This window comes from Leptosomus discolor, unplaced genomic scaffold (genome assembly GCF_034619465.1).
Source record: "Leptosomus discolor isolate bLepDis1 unplaced genomic scaffold, bLepDis1.hap2 HAP2_SCAFFOLD_40, whole genome shotgun sequence".
Taxonomy (NCBI): domain Eukaryota; kingdom Metazoa; phylum Chordata; class Aves; order Leptosomiformes; family Leptosomidae; genus Leptosomus; species Leptosomus discolor.
The window spans coordinates 1691303-1709613 of record NW_028237745.1 but is presented as its reverse complement, the minus strand read 5'-3'; the positions used below and the strand labels follow the sequence as shown (position 1 = coordinate 1709613).

At 58.9% G+C, this 18311-nt stretch overlaps 1 protein-coding gene and 1 non-coding gene across 5 annotated transcripts; both read left to right on the top strand.

The window, feature by feature from the left end:
• The first annotated feature begins 3097 nt into the window (after window positions 1-3097).
• LOC147413096 (maestro heat-like repeat-containing protein family member 7) lies at window positions 3098-16815 on the top strand. 4 transcript variants are annotated; one of them, XM_086480685.1, is made up of 14 exons: window positions 3098-3118; window positions 3603-3724; window positions 4881-4947; window positions 7373-7488; window positions 7977-8112; window positions 9101-9189; window positions 12586-12668; window positions 12946-13043; window positions 13634-13810; window positions 14099-14260; window positions 15383-15484; window positions 15883-15985; window positions 16252-16311; window positions 16601-16815. In XM_086480685.1, the coding sequence occupies exons 7-14, from the start codon at window positions 12587-12589 to the stop codon at window positions 16735-16737; spliced, it is 921 nt and encodes a 306-aa protein (XP_086336811.1). In that variant the 5' UTR covers window positions 3098-3118; window positions 3603-3724; window positions 4881-4947; window positions 7373-7488; window positions 7977-8112; window positions 9101-9189; window position 12586; the 3' UTR covers window positions 16738-16815. The 4 variants fall into 4 exon arrangements, with proteins under 4 accessions (XP_086336811.1, XP_086336810.1, XP_086336813.1 ...); XM_086480684.1 differs by lacking the exon at window positions 3098-3118 and having other exon boundaries at window positions 3465-3724; XM_086480687.1 differs by lacking the exons at window positions 3098-3118; window positions 3603-3724; window positions 7373-7488 and having other exon boundaries at window positions 3741-4947.
• Window positions 6264-6348, top strand: LOC147413097 (small nucleolar RNA SNORD45). Its single transcript, XR_015184120.1, has one exon. It is a non-coding gene; the product is annotated as a small nucleolar RNA SNORD45 (small nucleolar RNA).
• Window positions 16816-18311: the final 1496 nt, after the last annotated feature.

The following is an 18311-nucleotide window of genomic DNA, read 5'->3' as shown; positions in this document are numbered from 1 at the left end:
CGTGGGGCTGTTAAAGGGTGAGCGAGTTGTGCCGATCACCCCTTGACTCTCCAGTTGACGAATCAGCTCATGGGTGGGAATCGGAGAGTCTCGGTCGGTGCGATATTGCCGCCGATGTACCGAAGTGGTAGCGATTGGCACCCGTTATTCTTCAACCTTCAGCAACCACACCACAGAAGGGTCCTCCAAGAGACCCGGCAAGGTGGACAACTATTCAACTTCCTCCGTCTCCAAGGCAGCTATACCAAAGGCCCATGGGTACTCTCTTGGGTCCTTGAAATACCCCCTCCTGAGGTAGTCTGTGCCAAAGATGCACGGAGCCTCTGGGCCAGTCACAATGGGGTGTTTATGCCACTCATTCCCACTTAGACTCACGTCAGCTTCCAGTACAGTTAGCTGTTGGGATGCCCCTGTCACTCCAGAAAGACAAATGGGTTCTGCCCCTCTGTAACTCAATGGCATTAGGGTATAGTGTGAAAATTACTTAGAAGGTCCAGAGACCTTCTCTTCCCCTTGAGGGCACTGAGCAGTGCCGAGAAGGGCTCAGTAGGCATGGGCCAGGCCCCAGAATATTGCAGTGATTTGTGTCTCTCTGGAATTGCCAGGGTGACAGCATACCTTTTCCAAGTATTTTACTAGTTTTTCAGGATTCTGTATTTGTTCAGGTGTGAAATTCCAAAACACTGAGGGTAACCACTGTCCCAGGCACTTGCCCGTACTCTCCCACACACCCTGCCACTCATAATTATCCAGCCTCAGGGCAGATCTCTGGGTGGTGTTCTTAGCAAAAGTTTGTTTAACCGTGAACAATACCCTGGGACACATTCAGGAGATACAGCAAGAAGAACATGGTGGCTTGGGCATCCCAGAGATATTTGGAATTCTCAAAAGCTGCTCTAATGAGCCTGAATGTGGAAGGAGAGGTGGAAGAGTGGGAGAAAGTGTCCTCCTTTGTCCCTCCTGTGGACTGGGTGCGATGAGTAACAAATGCCGTGAGAAGGTGCCTGGGGGATGGGCATGACAGCAATGCCACATACAAATACCAGCTTAACCTCGTGACCAGTGATGCAATCAGATCATAAGTTGACATTAGACAGTGCAGCAAGATGCTAGTCCTGATCCCCCTCCCAGAGGTCCCAACTATCAGCGCAGGGAGCACACAGTGCATGTACGAGTTGACACAGCGCCGCCGCGTGAGCAGACAAACCAGCGTGAACAGTGGTGATTTAGCTGATGTAACAGATGGGTCTGACTGTGGTGGTTTGGTCCTGGCCAGATACCAGGTGCCCACCAGAGCCACTCTATCACTCCAACCCCCTGAGCTGGACAGGGGAGAGAAAAAATAACAACAGACACGTGGGTCAGATAAAGACAGTTTAATGAAGGAAAAGCTGTGCGTGGAAGCAAAAGCAAAACAACAGATCTTATTCTCTCCTTCCCATCAGCAGGCGATGTCCAGCCACTTTCTGGGAAGCAGGACTCCGGTATGCGTAGTGGTTACTCCGGACAACAAATGCGAAATGAATGTGCCCCCCTTCTTCCTGTTTTCCCCAGCTTATATTGCTAGAGGTGGAATGTAATGGGTCTGCGTGGCAAGGTTTTGGTAGTGGGGGGTGTTACAGAGGTGGCTTCTGTATGAAGTTGCTAGAAGTCTCCCCTATGTCAGATATAACCAATGCCAGCTGGCTTTAAGACGGACCCGCCGCTGGCCAAGGCCGAGCCCATCAGCGACAGCGTTTTTCGCCTCTGTGATAACGTATTTAAGAGAGTGAAAAAGTTGTCGGGCAGCAGGAATTGCAGCGAGTGAGAGGAGTGAGAATATGGGAGAGAAACATCCTGCAGACACCCAGGTCGGTGCAGAAGGAGGGGCAGGAGATGCTGCAGGCGCCGGAGCAGCGATTCCACTGTGGCCTGTGGCGAAGACCACGGTGAGGCAGGCTGTCCCCCTGCAGCCCGTGGGCGGTGGAGCAGATGACTGCCTACACCCCGTGGAGGACCCCACGCTGGAGTAGGTGGATACTTGAAGGAAGCTGTGACCCCGTGGGAAGCCTGCACCGGAGCAGGCTCCTGGCAGGACCTGTGGCCCGTGCAGAGAGGGAAGCTCACGCTGGAGCAGGTTTGCTGCCGGTGACCCTGTGAGGGGGGCTCATGCTGGAGCAGTCGGTTCCTGAAGGACTGCACCCCATGGAGGAGACCCACGTTGGAGCAGTTCATGAAGGACTGAACCCGTGGGAAGACTCACGCTGGAGAAGTCATGGAGGACTTTCTCCCGTGAGGGGGACCCCACATTGGGGCAGGGGAAACGTGTGAGGAGTCCTCCCCCGGAGGAGGAAGGAGCAGCAGAAAACAACAACTGACCCCAACCCCCATTCCCTGTTCCTCCGTGCCGACGGGGGGGAAGGAGGGAGAGAAATCAGGATCAAAGTTCAGCCCGGGAAAGGAGGGAGGGGTGGGGGGAAGGTGTTTTAAGATTTGGTGTTATTTCTCATTACTCCTCTCTGAGTTAATTGGTAATAAATCACATTTTCCTTTAATCGAGTCTGTTTTGCCCGTGACGGTCAATGCTGAGGGATCCCCCTGTCCTTATCTCAACCCCACAAGCCTCTTGGTATTTTTTTTTTTTTTCTCTTCCCTGTCCACTTCAGGAGGGGAGTGATAGAGCGGCTTTGGTGGGCACCTGGCATTTTGGTCAGGGTCAACCCACCACAGGCGGAAAGGGGGCAATTCCTGAAGGAAAGGGTCAATTTCTGATGGAAAAGGGGGCAACTCCTGACGGAACACAGCAGCCGCCGCCGCCGCCTGCACAAACCCCACCCGCTCCACTCAGCCGCGGCGAGCGACCGCTGGTGAAAGGCCCCGCTTCCGCCCGGGGTCCTTCCTCCCTCCCTCCCTGCCTGCCTGCCTGCCTGCCTGCCTGCCTGCCTGCCTGCCTGCCTGCCTGCCTGCCTGTCGCGGGGCACCCTCAGCACTGCCGGCCCGTCCCGCCCGCGGCGCCGCCTCAGCCCGCGATGCTCGGATCAGGCGAACGGCAGGGCCACCTATAGCGGGCTCGTTCCGCCAGCGACGTCTTGCCCCGCCCCGCGGCGTGGCGCCCTTTCCGGCGCGGGCGGCGGCGGCGGTGGGTGCTGCTGCTGCTGCCGCGTGGGGCGGAGAGGGCCCGGCCCGGGGGCTCGGGGGGCTCGGGGGGCTCCGGCAGCGATCGCTCCTTGCGGAGCTGCCGCGGACCCGGCGGGGAGGCTGAGCCCGCCCGGCCGGGCCTGGCGGCGTGGGTCCCGGGTCCGCGGGGCTGCGGGGAGGCCCCGGCGGGCCCTCGGCCTCCGCCGGTCGGGGCGGTCGGCAGCCGCTGGCGGTTCGGCTCGGCCGCGTCGCGGGGGGTTTCCGCGGTGCCTGGGGAGGGTTCGGCCGAGCCGGGAAGCCAGGGGGGGACGTGCCCCGCGGGGAGGGCCGGCGGGCGGGCGGGCGGAGCCAGGTCGGTGTCCGAGCGGGCACGTCCCGCTGCCGAATTGCCCGAGTTAGCCGGGGGAAAAATCCCGGGTTTAGAGAGATATGAATGTTAAAACTTGTGCCCCTCTGTGATCTTTCCCGTGGCTTTTTTTCTCCAGTTTCCTCTGTGATGTCTCTGTGTTGCTGATGCAAACGAAGGCGTTGAGGGTGTAGAGAGCTGGCAGGAAGAAGCTGGATTGCTCGCTGGAGGCTCACGGGGTAGTTTTTAGATCTTTAAGAGGTAGTGTCTGTGTTGACATGGGTAAGTCTATGACCTTGGGGTTCCTTGGGTGGCGCCTTTGCGTCTGTAGGTGAAGGTGTGTTTGTTTGCTGTGATGAAAGAGGAGGTTTTGTGAAGGGCGGAGTTGTGTCTTGTTCCTTTCTGCAAGGTTCTGAGCTTCGGGTCTTTTCTTGCCTGAAAAAGAAATGGTTCTGCTTGCGAAGAAGGCAGCCTTTGGGCACTTTTCACTGCCAGCAGCTGGATGTGCCAGTGACAGTAGCCCCCGAGTAACGTTCTGTGCTGGCAACCTCCTGGCAGCCAATTGCGGTCTTTACTGGGGTGGGCTGTGAAAGGCATCGCGCTGTGCGGTGTGAGAACACAGAGAACTCCCTGTGCTCGTCAGGTTCTCCCTCGGCACCGCAGCGGGGGACGCTGCGCGAGAGCCTGACGGGAAACCTGGTGCCCCGAGCGTGTGACTCGTGGGGAGTCACGCGGCCCGTGCGGCTCCTGTGGGACGGGGAGAGGTGGCCACGCGAGTCCTGTCCTGTTCCAGCGCGGCCGCGCTGCTCTGAGGAGCGCCAGCCCTCGCCTTCCCCGGGAGATTTGGGCTGGGGGCGCTCCCCAGCCCTGCTCTTGCCCCGCCATCGCCCGTGACGTGCCCACAGGAGCCGCTTGGCTCGTTTCCCGCGGTCTGTGATGGGTTTTGGCATGTATTACCTGAGCAGAACGCTGAGGATGGTCAGTTCAGCTCTGGAGCTGCTCTGAGACCCGGGATGCGAGCTCCTCGTCGCTCCTCTGCGTGCGAGGAGGCTGCGGCTGCGTTTGCGTGCGGCTCCCGCGGCAGGAGGCTGGCGGCGTCTGGGCGCGGCCCTGCCCTGAGCTTGCTGGGGCTGAGCAACGCCATGGGTGTGAGAGGTGTGGGCTGCCTGGCAGGTGTCGCCCCAAGGATTGGATTCCAGTCCCAGGAGGTGGGAAATGCCAAGAATTGCCTGTGTCCGCATGCCCCGCCGGGAGCTGGAGGCACCCTGGGTTGTGGTGGTTGTGGCTGTGCTGAACGCCCAGGGCTGGAGGTGCTGCATTGAGGCAGCGCAGGGAAGCAGAAGGAGGTGTATAGGAGATGTGTGTGTATATATGTATATATGTATGTACACATATCTATGTCTCTCTTTCTCTGCAGGTAGATGTGCGTGTGTGAGCTGCTTTCCCAGTGCAGCTCCCGATTGTGACAGCTTTGGCACTTGACGGTGAGTTTTATTAAATGTCAGACGGGTTATTTCTGAGTCGTGGTGGTCTGAGGGTTGGTTTGGACGCTGAGGTAAGAACTGAGGGTCTGAAGCGAATGGGTCCCTTCCCACGTGCGTGGTCTTCGCGGGAGTGTCCGCACGCGGGCGTGACGCAGGGCGTCTCGACGGGCGGTTCGTCCCTCCGGAGTCGTTCCTGGGAGGGAAAACATTCCCTGGGCTGCAGCCTTAGTCCGTGTTAACGAAGGCCTTGTCGTTGCTGTGTTTTGGCGCTGGGCTCTCCTGCGGAAGGGCTGCAATAACGCCCCGCTGGGGGCGCGGTCTGTCGGGGTGTTTGGGGACGAGCGGTGTTCCCTGGCGGTGGGCAGCACGGGGTCCCGTGGGCCGGCTGCTCCGGACGAAGGCGGCTGAAATTGTGGCGTTCATCGAATCCCGTCGGCACGAGGTGGGGCAGCAAGTGCCAGCCCAGGCCACGGTCCTCGTCTTCTGCCGCCCCTCGGCACATCCAGGGGACTGTCACGGGGGAGGGGTCGACACAAGCCCCTTCATTGAGTGAGCTTTGGTGACTGGAGACTCGGGAGGCGGGTGCTGTGGCAAAAACGGTTTTGGCACCTCGTTGACAAGGTGATACCGTGACTGGAGAACTGGAGGGTTCACGCCCTTAAAAACCATGGTCAGGTTGGGAATGTTGTACTTTTAATGTTCCTTGGGTGACGGTTTTGTCTGCGTTCTCGATAGCTTTTGTGGCAGTCTTGTCAAATTATTTCTTAGCTACAGGTTTTACTGGGATTGTGCAGATAATTACTCATTAAAATCTGTTTAAATAAGGATGCTTGGTGATGTGAACGATAGGACATAGAGTTTTTATATGCACGTGGTGTGTTTACGCTTGGGGCTGTCCAAAAGAACATTGTGGTGGTCGGTTCTTCTGTGGTGTTCCTCAAACCCACCTTTTTTTTCCTGTCTGACTTGAGAACGGTACCGGTCTGCTGAGCAGTTAACTTTCTTGGTGTGCGCTTTTCCCCTGAGGAAAAGGCCTTGGTCTGTGTCTTACTGGTTCACCACAGCCATCTCCCCTGTAGGTGAAGTTTCTCACCGTCTGTTGTGACTTTTGTTATCCTTCTGGTGCAAACGCGGTGGAAAACGATAACCAAAAGGCTCTGGTGCTTCCCGACAGCAGCTGGTGGCTTGTGTCACGTGTTTGTGTCCCGCCTGAAGGAAAACCCCACTGGTGTTAGAATAAGGCAGGGTCCTGCTTTAGGAAGAAGGCGTGTTGGGTTCGAAAGCCTTGGGCGGGCTGGAAGGAGGTCGCCTCCGTGGGTCCGTGATGAGCGCTGGCATGTATGACCTGACCTGGAGTTGATGACTGTCACCGCTTTAGCTCTAGAATTACTCTGAGACCCACGAGACTCCGGTTTCCTTGGGCTGCGCCCTTGGAGCTCTTCCAAAGCGTGGAGCCAAGGTCCTGTCCCAGCCCGGCCCGGCGTGAGGAGAAGCGGCCACCGTGGGAGTTTGCTTCCAGGCGGGCGTCGGGGAGGTCTGGTTCTTGGCTTGGCAGCGGCTGTCGCTGGCAGAGGCCGTCACGGGAACTGGCGGCAGCTCCGATGCCCGAAGCTGGGCGGTGTGAGCCAATGTCTGGAGGACTCGGTGGGTGACCAGGGAAGGTATTAGTTGTTGCCTTTGGTTTGATCAAAGCTCAATGGAGGTTATTTTTTTAAGTTGAAGAATCCGGGGAAAATAATGTCGTTTCTCTTATGGAATACTTTGTGAACTGCTCAGAGTATTTCAGCCGTTGTTTTGGTGCTTCATTTTGTCACTAACACTCTCACGCAGTCTTTAACTGCTCTCAGGTTGAGGCCTTACCTTAGGAAAGGATATGTGCTGTGTATCTTGCTGATCACTTGGACCTGTACCCTGTTAAATCAGGCTCTGAAATGTTTTTTGTCGTGCAAATTATCCCTTTTGCCTGGATGTTAGTCCCAGGTAGAACAGTGTTTCACATCGCAGTGGGAAATGCTATAACCTGGCATACACTCCACTGACAAATGGATAATCAACCAACAGATTCTTCCCCCCCCCCCCCCCCCCCCCGCCCAGAAATCAGAAGTGATTGGTCTGAAGCTTTTTGCCTTTACTCATGGAAAAGGTGCTGTGGATTTTTAGCCCCTCCCGTAGAAGGTGATGGCTGTTTGAAAATCACATCCTTGCGTTTTTATTTGTGGAAGGGAAGAGACTAAAAAGAGACTGCATCCAGGAGCTTTCTTCTCTTTTCCCCTGAAGAAACTCTGCAGTGTGGTTTCTCTGCACCAGTAGTAGTTTGCAGGATCACCCACACCATTTGCAATGCCACATTTGAAAGAAAAGAAATAACGTTTTGCTTCTCTTGTTTGCTGGTGTCCTGGTGTGTGATGCTGGTGGTGGGTGCTAGCGCCCCTGCAGGTGCTTGGCAGGGGGCGCTGGACTGATGGAGAGAAGCTCTGCTGCTGTGCTGTGCCTTGCCTGGCTGGGGAGGCTGGAGGACTTGCTGACAGACCAGGAGACATGGTAAATAATGCTGAACTAGATAAAGGGTAATGAACGGAAGCCTTAAACTGAAAAAGTGTTTTTTTCACATCAAAGTGTACCTCACCACCCAGCTGTAAGCGTTTTGCAGAGCTGCAGTTTGATTAGAGGGAAAGAACAGGGTGGAGTTGCTTTGCGAGGCTCACTGGGGAGCACGGGATACTTCACATCGCACGTGCACTGCGACATCCCACGCTGAGGTCACGTGCCGCTCCTTGCGTAATTCTGGTTCCCAAAACACGTACCACACGGATCGTTTCTCACAAGACAACGTAGAAGATCTCTGTAAAAATACTATTGTAAAAAAATAAACTTGCAAGCTTCTCAAGACCACTGTTGGTTGATTAGTCTCCAACTCTTGGTGCTTTTGCCTGATCTAAACAAATCAGAAATGACTGTTAAGAACGCCTACACCCCCATGCCTGTTGTGCGCACCCACTGAATAAATCCTCTCGTTGTCATTTCTCTAGATGAAGGAGGAAGGAGATTTTGGGGTAACGTGATGAAGAGGCTTGTGGTATGGATTTTCCCTGTGGTTGAGAGCCCATTATGGCTTAGCTGGTCTGTTCTGTCCCATTTCAAGTGGAAATAAAGAAGGTTGTCCAGGTAAAGTAGCAAACTGAGATCATGTCTTTCAAGGGTGCTGGTCAGATCAAATTAAAAGTGTTATGAGACCTCAGTGATACTCCAGTAGAACGTAGGAGCTGGCAGGGACAGGAGCAGGGGTGCTGCTGGAGCAGGGAATTCCCAGCATAGCAAGGCCTGAGGAAGGGCCCTGGAGACTGCAGGGCCCACGGGCCAGTTCACCAGCCCTGGGCCCGAGTGCTCAGCCCCAGGGACAGCCCCACACCCAGGGTCAGAGCGGCTCCTGCTGCTGCCCCCAGGGTCGCCACCCCCCCCACCAGCCCTGAGCCAGCCTGCAGGGGCCTGAGCCAGGGTGAGGTGGAGGAGCCTGGAAAACAACTCGTGGACGAGGCGAGGGAAGAAGGTGCAGCGGGTGTGGCCCCTGGGGTTCACTGACCCCCTCAGTTTCGTGTCTGGATCAGTGCTGGCCTTGGACACGGACTGACCCCAGCTGAGAGCGGGAATTCCCTTTACTAATCCTGCGTGCTCCGGGGCTGTTCCTGCCCTCTCCTCCCTGGTGTGACCCGAGCACACGCCTGCCCTGCCTGCTCCTGCCCTGGTGCTTTGGGACCTCGGGGTGAAAGGGAGAGAGGGACTCGTGTAGTCAGGGGGTCTCTTGGGGTGCCCTGGGTTTGCTTTGCTGCTCACTTCTGCGCCGTTTCCTGGGCTATTCAGCGTGTGGGTGCCTAAAGAGGCAAATGAGGCCCTGAACTAATTTCCAGTTCAGGTTTTCCTCTGAGAATAAACCACGCTTCCGTTTTCTCATCGGTCACAGCCTGAAAGATCGACGCTGAAGCAGCACGTGCCTCTGGCGACAACAGGGTGTTTTCACAACAGATGGTTGTGTTCAGTTGGTCCTTGCTTGCTTTGGGCGTAGGAAAACAGTAGAGCAATGTTACCTTGTGGGCACCGTGTGTGTGGTTGTCTGGTTTTCTGCAGATTTATGACTGCTTTTTCTTGTTTCTTTTAGACAAGAAGATGTTGATATGTGCTGCCAAGGACAGAACAAAATGCGCAGAACTGATAAAGCCAGAGGGGCCAATCAAGGAGGGCGTGCAGGTTGGTGCTGGTTTTAAATGTTCTCAAGTGTGTTCTAGCTAAAAGCCTTGCCTTAAACGATTGAAACGAGCTGAGCCATTGGGTATTTTTCATCTTAACAATTCTGTATTGCTATGGACTTTACCAGCCGTAGTCATGGACTCTGGGCCTGTCCTGCAGTGAGCTCAGAACAGGAGTTGAGGAAAAAAATGTGTGATTTTCCACAATGCTGATGAGAGAAGGCAACAGCTGGCTGTGGGCAGGTGGGAACGCAGGGAAATGGGCCGTGTCGCTGAGAATGAGGAAGAGCGGTGTGGGGACAGCCGCGGTGTGACAGTTGTGGTGGCCTGGAGCAGCACGGCACGGGTTTTTCAGGCAGCAAGGCCGGCTGGCAGGGTGGGTGAACGGCTCCTCCCGAGCGTGGAGATGGGCATGGGAGAAGCCAGGGCTGTTGTGTAGTGGGGGGACAGTGGGTAGAAGCTGCTCTCGGGGCCTGTAATTCATAGAATCATCATAGAATGGTTTGGGTTGGAAAGGCCCTTAAAGATCATCCAGTTCCAACCCCCCTGCCATGGCAGGGACACCTCCCACTAGACCGGGTTGCCCAAGGCTTCATCCAACCTGGGCTTTAACACCGCCAGGGATGGAGCATCCACAGCTTCCTCAGGCACCCTGGTCCAGTGTTTCACCACCCTCAGAGTGAAGAACTTCTTCCTTGTATCTAGTCTAATCCTGCCCTCTCCCAGCTTTCAACTATCGCCCCTTGTCCTGTCACTGCAGGCCCTTGTAAATAGCCCCTCCCCAGCCTTCTTGTAGGCCCCCTTCAGGTTCTGGGAGGCTGCTGTAAGGTCTCCCCAGAGCCTTCTCTTTTCCAGGCTGAAGAAGCCCAACTCTCTGAGCCTGTCCTCATAGGAAAAGTGTTCCAACCCTCTGACCATCTTGAGAGCCCTCCTCTGGAGTCGCTCCGGCGGCTGCATGTCTGTGTTATGTTGGGGGCTCCAGAGCTGGAGGCGGTATTCCAGCTGGGGTCTCACAAGGGCAGAGCAGAGGGGCAGAATCCCCTCCCTCCACCTGCTGGCCACAGTGCTCTGGATGCAGGCCAGGATACGGTTGGCTTGTTGGGTTGGCTCTTGTTCATCTTACCACCCACCAGCCCGCCCAAGTCCTTCTCCCCAGGGCTGCTCTCCATCCGCTCCTTGCCCAGCCTGTGTCTGTGCTTCGAGTTGCCCCGACCCAGGTGCAGGACCTTGCACTTGGCCTTGCTGAACTCCATGAGGTTGGCCTGGGCCCACCCCTCCAGCCTGTCAGGGTCCCTCTGGATGGCCTCGCTTGCCTCCAGCATGTTGACCTCACCACACAGCTTGGAGTCGTCGGCAAATCTGCTGGGGGTGCACTCGATGCCACCGTACGTGTTGCCGACAAAGCTGTTCCCTAGCACCGGTCCCAGCACCAATCCCTGAGGAACACGGCTTGTCACTGCTCTCCCCTCGGACACCAAGCTGTTGATCTGCGGAGCTCCTGCTGCTGACTGATGCGGTTCAGACTGGACCCCCTTTGCTTTCTAATCTCCCTCTCAGAGAAGGAATCCAGCCTTAGCCCCTGATGCGAAGAAGAGTTGGGACCCCCGGTTCTGCCCCAGAGCCGGTTTCTCTCAGCTCGAGCTGGCTTCCTCCGGGGAGGGACACCCTTCTGCTGTTTCCCTGTGCCTTTTAAGGCCTCACAGTGGATTTCATGGGGTGCTCATGGGCCCGTCCACACAGCAGGCACCGACTTTTTGTCCAGTTAGCTGTTTAATAACGCAGCCCATTCCCATCTGCTCTGGGCACAGGGGCAGCCTGAGCCAGTCTGCACCAACAGGACGGGCCCAGACCTTGCCTTTGCAATGTCAGTGTGGTCTGAAGCGGTTTTGGAAGTGGGGGTGTGAAACATGGCACTAGTCACGTGACCTGTTTCATCTAATGAACAGATTTAGCAGTCCCTTGGACATTTTTAGTGGCCACAAGATAAGCAAAAGCACCAGTCAGTGGGGCCGCCCTGTTCGGCCTCAAAATGAATGTGTGGGTCGTCGAAGAATCGGAGGTCCCGCAGAACAAAGCCCTTGGTTGGCGAGGTTTGATCCCTCCTCTGCCCTCTCTGGGGTGCCCGTTGGCTGGCTGTGGGGGGCGCTCCAGGCCCGCCTGACTACAGCAGCCAGTCAAACACAGGCGGTCCGGTCAGGACAACAGGTTTCTTGCCCTGCTGCAGGCTGCACGAGCAGGTACAGGGCTGCTGGACTGGGACCCCCAGGCGTCCTCGGCTCATTTTCAGCTGCACCTTCAGGTCCCTCTTCCCCCCTTTTCTCCTGACCCTCTCCTTACTGGTCTTCTGTCTAGCAGGTGTTATGGTCCCACCAGTTTGACCCCAGGCCAGTTTTCTCCTTTCATGGCCTGCCATCTCCCACAGCTTCTCACTTTATAAAGCGGTTGGCCAGGGGTGATGAAGGCAGAAGCGAAGGAGAGCTTCTGTCAGCCATGAGACCGTAGCTGCCATCCAACAATGTCTGTCCTCTCCACTGCCCACCTTAGAAACCTCGAGAAATCTCTGAAGGCACAAGAAAGGAGCAGCTTCGAAGCTGTCCAGAGCAGTTGGGTGTGGTTTGGGTCCCAGTGAGACCCGTGTGCTTAGAGAAGGCTTTTCTGGATGAGTCATCCAGTTCTCTGTCTCTTAGGCTGTAGGTGAGGGCATTGATTCAAGACATTAAGGCAGTGTAAAAAGAAAGAGAGGACTTCTTTTGGGTTTCGTCTTCTGACAGGGCCTGGTGAGCGATAGGCCCAGTAAGAGTCCCATCGACAGCTGTATCCCCGAGCAGGGACTGGAGTAGAGGAGCAGGCGTGAACACCTTTTGATTCCTGGTGCTGAGCGAGACTTTCAGAGTGGGGGAAGAGACGTAACCGCGAGATGCCACAAAGTGTAGAGATGTGCAGAGAGCACCACACGGAGGGGGAAGCGGGGGTGTCCCAGAGAGGTGCTGGGGCCATGCCAGGGCGCGTGAGCGCAAGGCTCTGGGACAAGCAGGTGGGTACAGGAAGGTCCTGAGGGGACATAAGGGCGGACGGGGGCTTGGGGGCACCCTGCGAGGACCCATGGGCCAACGGCGAGCTGGCTCCTGCCCCCACCCCCGCAGTGGGTGCCCTGCCCCTCCCAGCCCGGGTGGCGTGTCACAGTGGGGCCCTGACCCCCGCCCAGTGTCTTAGTAACCAGTGTGACTGTGGCCTGCAGTGTCTGACGGGACAGCAAGGGGACAGTCAGGAGTGTGGAGCTGGCGAGGAGACCCCAGCACAGCCCACCTCTGTCCCTGCCACCCCTGGCAGCCCCGTGGTGCCAAGGCGTTTCCCTAAGCTGCGCGCCCCCGCACAAACACTTTCCTCCGTTTGACAGGATGGTGGAGAGACCCCCCAGCTACCCCAGCAGCTCTCTGCCAGAGCCCTACGAGATACCCAGGGTCCAGGTGCTGCAGACTGGTGAGTGAGGGGCCTCCAGGGCTGGGCAGGTTTGGGGCCAGCCAGTGTGACCAGCTCGACGCCAGGATTCCCTTTCCTGGTCAGGCTGGCAGCAGGGATCCCATGGGCGGGGAGCACGGTGGTGCTTGAATGTCAGGGCTGCTTGGGGCTGGGAGCCAGCCCCAGCACAGCCTCTCTCTTCAGCTGTGCGGAGTTCAAAGGTCTTTTTGCCCTTTGGGAAGCTCGTTGGCAAAGGGGCTGTGTCCGACTGACTCTTCTGGGTTTCCCCTCTGTGTAGGCAAGACGCTGTCAGAGGAGAACGTGGAGTTCCAGCGTGAATGGGATTCTGAGAGCACCTGGGAGCTTTCTTTGCTCGACATCCTCGACACGCTCATGGTAATGAGCCCACCCCTCACTGGGAGTCTTGTCTGTGGTATGGGCAGGGCAAAGGGACCCAGAATCGCTGACCCTGGGGCGAGGGTTCCTGCTGTCCCCGATCAGGGCCTATCCAAGGGCAGCCCTCCAGTGTCCCAGCAGCTTTCCGAGATACCTGGGCTGGTGAGCGGGCTGTAGTCAAGTGGAGCCGTGTTGGCAGCTGGGGCCTGGGGCAGGGAGTAGTGCGGTGGCTTGGCCTTGCCTGGGCGTCACAATGCGGAGTGATGGCTCCGATCACCCTCCCCGCTCTGGAGGGGGCTGGCGGGTGCCTGGGGAGCCCTCCAGGCCCAGGGGGTTCCCAACCCATCTGCCCCTTGGGGGCGGTCAGAACAGGGAGCGGCTGAGCAGGGGACGCTGCTCTCCTGCGCTCCCTTCCCTTCCTCGTGCTCTCCCCACAGCCCCGCCAGCGGCCACTGCCTGCCAGGAGGCTGCTGCAGTGACTCCTGTGCCACCTGCTGGGGAGCCGGACGGGAGGCCGGTGCTCAGCGCCCAGCACATTTCCAGGTGGCCTTTCAGCGCCTCGCCGTAAGGAAACGCTGTGTTTCGTACAGGCAAAAGAAGTGCTGGTCCTGCTGCCGGACATCATGGAGACCCTGCAGGATGGCAACGCTGATGTCAAGATGAATGCCCTGCTCTTCTTGTGGAGTGTGATGGGTCACCTGAGGAGGGAGGAGGCCAGCCTCGTTGGTGTGCAGCTGGCAGAGAAGCTCCTGCCCCTCTTTGATGATGTAAGGCTGCCGGGGGAGCCTCAGCCCTACAGATGGGCGCCCTGCAGAGGCCGCTGCCCCTCAGCCCAGCCCTGTGGGCAGTGCTCGGGCAGGGCTCCCCTCCTTACTCCTCCTGCTGGGCCTTTCAGGGCTCTGGGGCCGCTCAGCTGCAGCTGCAGATCTGGCCCACAGCTCCTGCGCTCGGGATCCGACCCCAGAGCCTCCCCCTGTACATCAGCCGTGCCAACACGCCTGCTCAGCGTGGGCAGGGAGCGGCTCTTGAAGTCCCTCTGTTCTCCTCCCTACCAGGGGTCCAGCCAGGTGCGGGAGCTCGCCATCAGGCTCTTCGAAGATGTGATCAAGGCTGTGGTGGGGAGAAGCAAGAAGAAGATGAAGAAGATGGTGCAGAGGGTCCTGGTCCTGCTCCCGCTGCTCCTCCATATGAGCGACCAGGTGGAGAGCGTGGCCAAGGTGAGCGGCGGCCGGTGGTGTGGGCAGGGCATGCTGACACCACCGGGGTGGCCTGGGCACGAGGGCCAAGGGCTGCTGGACGTCAGAGTCTGGAAATGTGCGTCACCTCAGGGTCCCACCGCTCCCCTCCTTCTCTGCACTGGTCCCCCCACTTCCTTCCTCCTACCCCCCTGCTGCAGAGGTGGATGGGGAGGTGGGGTCCCCTCTCAGCCGCACTCTCCCCGTTAAGCCCCTCCTCCAGCCCAGCCCAGAGGAAGGGTCCCTGCTGACCCCGCAAGAGCAGGACTGGAGAACCCGGCACCGGCACTTCCCAGAGCTGCCCTGCCGGCTCCAGTGGGGCTCAGCAGCAGCCCGTGGCCACCAGACACACGAGTCCCTACAGGCTTCCGCGCTGTCCCTGCAGGAGTCGGAGGCCAGGGCGTTGAGCCCCAATCCCCATCCCCCAGGGCTATGCCCAAGAGAGCACCAGGTGTTGGGGCCAGGGCATGTCCCAGCTCCCGGGGAGCAGGACGGCCCCAGGAGCGAGGCCCTGCTCACCCAGGTGCCCCTCCGTGGGGCCAGTGAACTTGGTCTGCACAGAGGGCTGCAGCACTTCCAAGGGGTGGAGAGCCAGCTTGTTGCCCAGCCTGGGGCAGGGGGAGTGGTGGGAAGGGAGATGGAGCCTGGGGGAGACTGGCCCTGCATCGCGGGATCAGAGCTCTGCCCGTGCGGAGCCTGGGCTGAAGGAGCTGGGGCAGCCCTGGCTGGGGAGCCAAGCGTCCTGCTGGGGGACGCCCATGGGCCGTGCTGCTGGCTCCGTCCTGCCCCGGTGCCTCTGGCACTCCAGGCCTTGCTGCCTACAGCCCTGGGCCCACCCCTCCTTTGCCCTTCGCTCTGCCCCCACCCCTGGCAGCAGCTCAGCAGCTCTTGAGGGTCTCTGTTCTGCTGGCCGCAGTATGAGGTCCCTGAGCTGGTGGCTGCCCCGTGTCCCTGCCCTGGGCGCTGAAGCCAGTTCAGACTGGGGCCCCCATGCCCCTTCCCCTAAGGGACTGGGAGTGGCTGGGAGCCTGGCCAAGAGGAGGAGGATGCCAGGTCTCCTTCCCTGGGCTGTGGTGCCATCTCCCATCCTCTGCTTCTCTGCAGGCCTCTGGATGCACCCTCCTCACCTGTGTGGAGTTCCTGGGGTGGAGGCTGCCCAGCTACATGTCTGAGCCATATCGGACACAGCTGATCGAAGAGTCCTTGGTGAGGATGACCCCAAACCCCAGGGCTGGGCTGGCCGAGGGCTGCCCCACACACCCATGGGGTGGGCTGTGCAGCTGTGCCTCACCTGCCCTGCTCCAGCCCGCAGCCCAGAGCCGTGTTCTCCCCTGCCTTCAAGCATGGAGCCCCCACGGGCTCTTCTCCAGGCCCCTCACCCCTCCCTGTCCCCAGGGTGCTGAAGGAGACCCAGCTGGCAGTGGGACAGAGGAGTCTTGGCACCCCAGCCCCCTCTGCCTGCGTCTGTCTCTTGAACCTCAGTCCCACAGGGCTCTGTCTGGGGACGGGAATTGCCAGGGGGGAAGGGGGTGCTGGGAGGAGGGACTGGTCCGGCCGAGTCGGGGAGGAGTCTGCTGAGCCCCGTGCCCTTGTGCTCTCTCCAGTTAGCGCACAACAAGAGCAAGGTGGAAGAATACGTGCAGCAGAGCCTGACGTACCTGGAAGCTGCTCAGGCCACCTTGCGAGAGGCGGCCGTCAGGTTCATCGGTGAGCCACAGCCCCGGGACCCTCCTGTGGCAGCCCGGCCCCAATCGCTGCCACCGCGCTGGCAGCAAGGGGCAGCCCTGTGGCTGCCAGAGCCCCAGCTGCCCCGAGGAGGGCCCACCACACGGGTGGGCTTGCTGGGAGCCTGGCTCAGGGCCGCTGCCTCGGGTACTGTCCTTCCCTGGGAGGAGGGTGTGCGGCAGGGCCAGGGGCCGTGCTGCTGGGAGCGTGCTGGGGAGCGGGAGGTCTGACGTGAGCTCTGTGCCTAGGGCTTGCTGCACGGCACCGGAGGAGGCTGAGCAGGGAGACGCTGTTGGACGTCTGCAATGGTGAGTAGGGGCAGCGCTGGGTGTGCCGGGGCTGGTGGGGCAGGAGGCAGAGCCTGGGCAGGGTGCTGCTGTGCCTGGTCCTGCTCCAGGACAGCGCTCCAGGGGCAGAGGAAGTTGCCAGGGGCACACGGGCCATGCCTGAGCAGCAGCTGCCAGCTGGTCTGTTGGTCTCAGCTGCTCCTCCTGGCCAGGGGAGGAGAAGGGTGGGGCTGGCACGGTCTGGAGGGGACTCCTGGGCGTCTCTGCAGGCAGCGGGGGTTCATGGCGGCTCTGCTTCCTTCTCTTGCAGCCCTGCAGCCCTTGGGGAGAGACGCCAGCCTCTCAGTCAGGTCCCTGGCAAGTGAGACTGTCTTTGTCCTGACACCTCTAAAGAAGCAGAAAGCATCAGGATGGAGCCTGCCGTTGCTCTTCTGCTGCTTCAGCTGAGCCTTGGAGAGGTGAAATTATACCTCTGGCCGTGTTTGAATCAATCTGGTTTTTAATAAAGTTGGAGCAACAAGCCCAGTCCCGTGGGGTCCTTCCCAGAGGGAGCACCCCGAGTGCGCTGAGCAGACAGCGTCACTCCTGGCCTCCGCTGCTGCCTGCGGAAGAGCACCCCCAGGCCCAGGGTGTCCTTGCGACAAAGCCCCAGCTGCCCCGTGGGACCACAGAGGGGAGGAGAGAAGCTTTGCCCAGCCTGTCCCTCTGGAGACGCCTGAGGGCAGGAAAAGGCACCAAGCTGGGCCGTTGTCATTTGTCCTGGTGACAAAATCCTCTCCTGCCCTGGGGAGCTGTGCTGGTGTTGGCTGGGACAGAGTTAATTTTCTCCACTAGAGGCTGGTGGGGCTGTGTTTTGGCTTTGTGCTGGAAAGCGTGTGGATAATACAGGGATCTTTAGTTACAGCTGAGCAGAGCTGTGATGGGTCTGTGGGGCAAGGTTTTGGTAGTGAAGGGGCTACAGGGGTGGCTTCTGTGAGAAGCTGCTGGAAGCTTCCCCTGTGTCTGGTACAGCCAGTGCCAGCAGCTCCAAGACGGACCTGCCGCTGGCCAAGGCCGAGCCCGTCAGCGATGGTGGCAGCGCCTCGGGGAGAGCGTGTTTAAGATGAGGACAAAGTTACTGGTCAGCAGCAATTGCAGCTGGAGAGAGGAGTGAGAACAGGGGAGAGGAACAGCCCTGCAGGCGCCCAGGGCAGTGGGGAAGAGGGGGAGGAGGTGCTGCAGGTGCTGGAGCAGAGATTCCCCCGGAGCCCGTGGTGAGGACCATGGTGAGGCAGGCTGTCCCCCTGCAGCCCGTGGAGGTCCACGGTGGAGCAGATAGCCCCCTGCAGCCTGTGGAGGACCCCACAGCGGAGCAGGTGGATGCCCAAAGGGGGCTGTGACCCTGTGGGGAGCTCGCAGTGGAACAGGCTCCTGGCAGGACCTGTGGAGAGAGGAGCCCACGCTGGAGCGGGTTTGCTGGCAGGACTTGTGACCCCCCATGCTGGAGCAGCCTGTTCCTGAAGGACTGCACCCCATAGAGGAGACCCACGCTGGAGCAGGTCGTGCAGAACTGCAGCCCATGGGAAGGACTCATGTTGGAGAAGTTCGTGGAGGACTGTCTGCCGTGGAGTGACCCCAGGCTGGAGCAGGGGAAGCGTGTGAGGAGCCCTGCCCCTGAGGAGGAAGGAGGGGCAGAGCCAATGTGTGGTGAACTGACCCCAACCCCCATTCCCCCTCCCCCTGTGCCGCTCGGGAGGAGGAGGGAGAGAAATCGGGAATAAAGTTGAGCCTGGCAAGAAGGGAGGGGTGGGGGGGGAAGGTGGTTTTAAGATCTGGTTGTATTTCTCATTATTCTACTCTGATTTGATTGGTAATAATTAAACTAATTTTCACCAAGTCGAGTCGGTTTTGCCCGTGACAGTAACTGGTGAATTATCTTTCCCTGTCCTCATCTCAACCCACGAGCCTTTTGTTATATTTTCCCTCCCCTGCCCAGCTGGGGAGGGGAGTGACACGAGCGGCTTTGGTGGGCTCCTGTTATC